The 6,668-nt window shown below is 39.6% G+C and overlaps 1 protein-coding gene across 1 annotated transcript; it reads right to left on the bottom strand.

The window, feature by feature from the left end:
• Window positions 1–1,982: 1,982 nt before the first annotated feature.
• On the bottom strand, window positions 1,983–6,257 carry LOC149842477 (actin-like). The gene is made up of 5 exons (XM_090001452.1): window positions 6,136–6,257; window positions 4,308–4,384; window positions 3,530–3,923; window positions 2,559–3,172; window positions 1,983–2,290 (listed from the first exon to the last, which is right to left on the bottom strand). The coding sequence occupies exons 2-5, from the start codon at window positions 4,365–4,367 to the stop codon at window positions 2,225–2,227; spliced, it is 1,134 nt and encodes a 377-aa protein (XP_089857578.1). The 5' UTR covers window positions 4,368–4,384; window positions 6,136–6,257; the 3' UTR covers window positions 1,983–2,224.
• Between the last annotated feature and the right edge of the window lie 411 nt (window positions 6,258–6,668).

The raw sequence follows: 6,668 nt of genomic DNA, 5'->3' as shown, positions 1-6,668 counted from the left end.
CTGTTGTTAGCCATTAAAATTGTTCATAATCATTAAACTTTTCATTATACAATTGGTCATACAAATGAGATATCTTTGCTTCAACGATTTTCAATTATTCTTCATTGTATGAGAATCTATTGAACGAGCATCTATTCAACCATGTGTCATTAGTGTAAAAAGATAAACACATTATATAGACCAACAAATGTTCATATAATTATATAACATACCAAGGGTTCGACTTCTTAAATGACATTGGTGCATCACTTTCACCCACCATTGGCATTGATCTGTTTATCCTTTTTATTATTTTTTTGGATTTTTGACGTAGGTAGCTGAAAAATAGCATTAGAATAATCAAGATTGGCACAACCACGCTTATTTATCTTCTTTTTTCAGAACGTTGTTAGGGTTGTATCTCAGTGTTTGTTCATCAGTTTTCGTATTTTTGTCTAGTTTCTTTGTTCTTTTCTATGTTTCTCCATAATCCTTAAATTTTTGGGTCAAAAATTAGTAGTAAAGTCTATCATACAGAAAATTTGCATATACTCAATAGGTCTGCACATGTAAAAGTAAAAATGGTCATTTTAATGCCCAACATTTGCGATTTTGGTCATTGCAGAGATTTTGGCAAATTATGGGTTTTTTGAGAAACGCATCATTTTTATTCGTGGAAAAGCCAGAAATGAAAAAAAAACTGAAACTCTTCCGTTTGTACAACACAATCATTTTTCGTTTTAAAAATCCATGGGTTAGGTCGTGCCTAATCTGCATCTAATAGCCCATAATAGATCCACCTTCCTGGCTAGGAGTGACCATAACTCCACACGACTTGGGTCGGGAAACAAGCCGAGCCGCTCGTGGCTCCGACTCATGTTCAGCTCATAAACAGTTCATTCAAAGTCGTAAAATAGGCTTGGCAAGATGAATATGAACTATAAGTACTCAGTTCGGCTGCACTCATATAAGCTCGCTAGATAATAAAAAAATATATTTTGTATGTATTTTGTTGTAATCCTATTTCTTCCAGCTAGAAAATAATGTATCTTTTCAAGAGACAAGCCGAGGCTCGAACTCAGCTTGTATAACTCAGGCTGATTATAAACTCGGCTTGGACTGGCGCAATAATGAGCCAAGCTTGAACACTTCAAACTCCTCTCCTAAAGATCTTTACCAGCCTTATACACAACAGCCTAAATCAATGAAAACATCAACCAATTCATGGTTGAATGTCAGATGAAGTAATACCGAACCCATTCATACCCTTTTCATATTCTTAATTTTGCAAACTCGCTTAATCAAAACCTTGCCAATATCAGTATGAAATGTTAACTGCCAAACTGATGAAGTTTCCTAGTCATGTTCAACCCTCCTTAACCAAGTTGCATCTAAGCATATTGGCAATCAACCCAATGTGGATCCAACTGAATCCGCTTCAAGCAGTTATGGGTCCAATCTGACGCACACCCCAAATGCAAACTGCTATGGACCTGACCCGGTTTAAAAACAAACTGAACCCTTCCTGTCCCATTGCAATTGGACTAAAACAACAACCACACCTTCATTAGGGGACTGCCATTGGGCTCGGAATATTTTCACCTCAAAGTGGCGAGGGAGAGCAGATCACCTGATCTGCTCTCGTTTTGAGGCCCTAACTGCCTATTGCCTAGCTTCACTGGTAAAATAATTTCTAATCCTACTTATGGATTACGTAAGTCACCTTGAATCTAGCATCTGTGGCTCGCAACAATTAGGCAAAACCTGGCCCCATCATGAAAATGAAGTGTGCCAAAGACAATGGAATCTCATTTCCCACCAATCACTTGTTCATGGTCCATACCGATTTCTCTTCAGCAAATTTAAGATCCTTATTTAGAAGAAAATCGAAGGGAAAAAAAGATGTTGCTTTCAGGAACAAGATGTTGCAAGATAAAACCGAATGGTGCTTAGTCATGAATATATATCCACTTATTTTTTGTTATTTTTGATTGCCAATAAACTGAAGATAAATAACCTGATCATATAACCCAAAGCAGAAACAATTTCCAGAATGCCTCCCCAAAAGTATCCAGTTTACAGAATTCAAACAACTCAATGAAAGGGAAAAAAAAGAAAAGAAATTTGGCCACATTTTCCTCTGAAACTTCACCCATACAGCATAGTCCAAGACTTGAAATGGAAAACCAGAAACCAATCAGCAAATGTTTTCTAATAATAAAGCTCTCAGAATTGATTGCCGTGATCAGAAGCACTTCCTGTGAACAATCGATGGCCCAGACTCATCGTACTCAGCCTTGGAAATCCACATCTGCAAAGAAGAGTTCATCAAACATGTAAATCCACTAAGACCCGTCTTTAGTTCTCTGTTTTCACGTGGTAACTAACCTCCATCGTTGATGCACCAACAACTTGTCTAGAACATGTTAATAACATTACAATGCTCTATTACTATCAAGATTGCTATTCGATCCTGTGTGTGTGTGTGTGTGGGGGGGGGGGGGGGGGAGCGGTTACATGTGTGTGTTCTTGCATGCCAAAAGATGTATGTTAAACACAACAGTTATATGTTCACCAACCTGTTGGAATGTGCTGAGGGATGCCAGGATAGATCCCCCAATCCAGACACTGTACTTCCTCTCAGGTGGTGCAACCACCTTGATCTTCATGCTGCTTGGTGCCAAGGAAGTTATCTCCTTGCTCATACGATCGGCTATACCTGGGAACATGGTGGACCCGCCACTGAGCACAATGTTACCATACAAATCTTTCCTGATATCCACGTCACACTTCATGATCGAGTTATATGTGGTCTCATGAATCCCTGCTGCTTCCATCCCGATCATTGCAGGCTGGAAGAGCACCTCTGGGCATCGGAAGCGCTCAGCCCCAATGGTGATAACTTGCCCATCAGGCAGCTCATAACTCTTCTCTATTGAGGAGCTAGTCTTTGCAGCCTCAAGTTCCTGCTCATAGTCAAGAGTAATGTAAGCAAGCTTTTCCTTCATGTCACGGACAATTTCACGTTCAGCAGTGGTGGTGAAAGAGTAGCCCCGCTCAGTCAGGATCTTCATGAGTGCATCAGTCAGATCACGCCCAGCAAGATCAAGACGCAATATTGCATGTGGAAGGGCATAACCTTCATAAATTGGAACAGTGTGGCTAACACCATCCCCGGAGTCCAACACAATACCTGTAGGAAAGGAAAAGGTTACATCACAATACGGCCATCTGCATAACTAAATTCACACCATAATTTTCAATATAACACTAGCAATATACCGAGGCACCACAGAAAACCTGTTAACACTACAGTCATCCGTCTCTACCAGATCCTATGCTGCAATTTTGATGTAACAGTTTGAGAGAGAGAGACCCTTCATAAAAGAAAAGAACAGTTTGATTTATCTAAGAAAGCATCAACCAACAAACTTAACAGTTCATCAATCAGTTGCAAGCATGGTGTTCTTTGGAGATCATGCAACGCAGTGGTACATATTCCTGAATTAGGCTACTATTAACCAAGAACATTGACAATACACTTCCTCACCTGTAGTACGACCGCTGGCATAAAGAGAGAGGACGGCCTGAATAGCAACATACACAGCAGGGGAATTAAATGTCTCAAACATGATTTGGGTCATCTTTTCACGGTTTGCTTTGGGGTTAAGAGGTGCCTCAGTAAGGAGAACTGGGTGTTCTTCTGGAGCAACTCGGAGCTCATTGTAGAAAGTGTGATGCCAGATCTTCTCCATGTCGTCCCAGTTGGTCACGATACCGTGCTCAATAGGGTATTTCAGAGTTAAAATACCACGCTTGGATTGAGCTTCATCACCAACATATGCATCTTTTTGGCCCATGCCAACCATCACTCCAGTGTGGCGTGGGCGTCCTACAATGCTAGGAAAAACAGCTCTGGGAGCATCATCTCCAGCAAATCCAGCCTGAGAGGTGTAGAGATTTATGAGTTTGGTTGGATGCTTTAAGCTTAGGCATGCAACATAATCAGAATCAGTAGGGAAGGATTTGCAATAGCGTTCTCCAGCAACATTTAGTAACAATCTATCAGATATAAGAATGAAGCCATAAAGACCTATTAATCCTTCCCTACTAGAAGCCAGGACATCACATATTATGTGGACCATGAGCTAGTCCATGTCTACAGATTCAAAACTCAGCTGTAACACAGTCAATCTTCAGCAAAAAGGACCAACTCAAAGTTTGAATCGAGTCCAGTTTTCATTTATTTTATATTCTCCTTCCTTTTGGCAACTGTCCACATTCTTCTTCATGCCATATTGGCATTCACAAAGATGATGTTTAGTTACCTTGACCATCCCAGTTCCATTGTCGCACACAAGAGGCTGAATATCCTCGGTGTCTGCCATCTCTAGACTTTAATAGCCTGCTCACAAGCGAAAAACCTAGTGTTAAAAAACTGAAAACAACACATTCCACCAAAAACATTGACACAAGAAATAGAAGCAAACAAGAATTCAACTAAAATACCAAATCTGTTCCAATAGAAGAGAAAGACAAGAAGAAAAGAACACAGAATGTTCCGTAAGTAGGCACCTGAACAAAAAGCTAGTATCTAGTCCATTCTTTTTAAAATCCCAAACCAAAAAGCTCATTTCAACAGATAAATAAAGAAGCCTATAGCAACAGCTTCAAAACAACCGATTTTCAAGCATTTTAATGCCAACTGTTTATTTAAGGCTTTCATTGATCATTACTTGTAAGATTCTTCTCATCTGATCAGAAAAGGATCAAATCAGGTGCATTTCATCAGCAATGCATCATATACATGAGATACCTAGTATTTTGCAGTTGCAATAATGACAGATAATGATACCAACACATAAAGCAATAAGAGTAATGAACAAGAAGTAGAGACTTCAATTACTGTCATAATGCAAAATTCCCATATCCATAACCTTTAATTATACATAATGGACAGAATAATAAAATGGAAGCAAGACTACTTTCGAACATTAACCGTGCAAATCTGCAACCATTATGCAGGTCATCCCACAAAGATATCGTCCCAACCCAACTATAAATAGATGGCAGCCATTCATCAAGGAAGACATTAGAGGTATGAAAAGATACAATGATCTCCACGATATGATGTGTCCATGACAGGAGCAATCGACCTAGAAAAATTGCTCATCCATCTCATAAGGGGATTCACATTTTTTACATATTATCTGCAATCCAGGTTGTCTTGGCATCGAACACACGGGAAGGCGAGGAGAATAAACTTGCAAGTTGCAAGGCAAATGGGGAGACTTCACAAGTGATTTTCCCAAAAAAAAAATTCATAGAAAGTCTATGATCATGAAACACCAAAGATATTTCAAGTCTCTACAAATCGAACCTGAGAAAAGATTTTATCAGATTCATATTCAAAGTAAGACACCATCATTAAGAACTGAAAATGGCGAATGCCATATCCAGATCCAACTGAATTTATCATATAACCAGAAACATAAATCAGAATTTAGAATTTAGAATTTAGAATTTAGAATTTAGAATTTAGATTTCCCCCCTATCAAATGGGCAATCCATGACCTTCTTCTTAAAGAGAAAAAAAACCATAAGTTAAATAGAGCAAATTATCATACAATGCCACATCAATTCCAAAAAATAAACAATTCTCTATATCAGAAAGAACCAATATACAATCAAACAAGACCTCACCCATTCAGATCGATCTAAAAGAACAATAGCAATCCAGCAAATTGAAAAAAAACAACTATGGAGAATATCCAATTGATCAACAAGAAAATTAGAAAAAAAAGTCTAAAATCATTAAAAACACTAAAATTCCAAACCGATCAATGACATTTTTCTCTCGAAAAAATAATCAAACACAACAGAATTCCGTGCAATTCTACACCAATTCTACCACGAGAACCCCCCAAAATGCAACAAAAAGAAGGCCAGAATCAATCAAAATCGAAATACCGTCGTTCGCATATCAAAGCATAATCTTATCCTTTTTTCGGTTTTTCTCGATATGATCCTTCAATTCAATGCTACGCACAAAAGCAAAACAGACACCTACCACTGTTTTCTTCCCAAGAAAACCGAATCGAAAACAAGAAACCCAATGAAGAAGAGATCGAGAAAAAATAAATAAAAATAAGTTACCTTCCGACGAGATCCAACTTTCCTTTTTCCTCTACGATCTGAGAGAGAGAGAGAGAGAGAGAGGAGCGAGGGACGTCTCTTAGATCAGCAGACACAGAAACAAACTCCCCACCCGCCCTCCCGTTTAAATGAAAACCATCCCAAAATGAAACCCAAATTCCGCGCAAATTCTCCACCTATCAATCTCCGCCGTCCATCGCGGCCCCTTCCTTCACCCTTCCCCCGATCGGACTGCTAGCCGATCCTAGCCGTCCGATTCGTATCATGAGACACGTGGCGGAAGATCTGTATCTACTGCTGCCAGACGGGGTCCGCTCATTTTGGGGGATCATGTGGATTGTGGACGACCGCTTCACTGCGACCGTGTGTGTGTGGCCCTCGGCACGTGCGAGTTGACAGCCAACAATAGCTGTCCTCCACAAGAACCGGTCCAGTTCCCTTTTCAGGGACCGAGCCAGCACGGCCGTGTGGTGCTGAACCATTCATGACTTGGTGCCACGTTCCTCTCCACCTTTTCATTTTTTTTATAAAAT

This window comes from Nuphar pumila, chromosome 3, assembly GCF_984573655.1.
Source record: "Nuphar pumila chromosome 3, dmNupPumi1.hap1.1, whole genome shotgun sequence".
Classification (NCBI taxonomy): domain Eukaryota; kingdom Viridiplantae; phylum Streptophyta; class Magnoliopsida; order Nymphaeales; family Nymphaeaceae; genus Nuphar; species Nuphar pumila.
Note: the sequence above shows the minus strand (reverse complement) of the source record. Positions and strands in the feature narration are given on the sequence as shown.

Excerpts from the sequence above, each read along its gene's own strand:
- LOC149842477 (XM_090001452.1), bottom strand. The coding sequence starts at position 4,367 with ATGGCAGACACCGAGGATATTCAGCCTCTTGTGTGCGACAATGGAACT. Across the intron at positions 3,173-3,529 it reads TGCCAGCGGTCGTACTACAG|GTATTGTGTTGGACTCCGGG; the intron begins GTGAGGAAGTGT and ends CCTTTCCTACAG. Across the intron at positions 2,291-2,558 it reads CCCTCAGCACATTCCAACAG|ATGTGGATTTCCAAGGCTGA; the intron begins GTTGGTGAACAT and ends TCTTCTTTGCAG.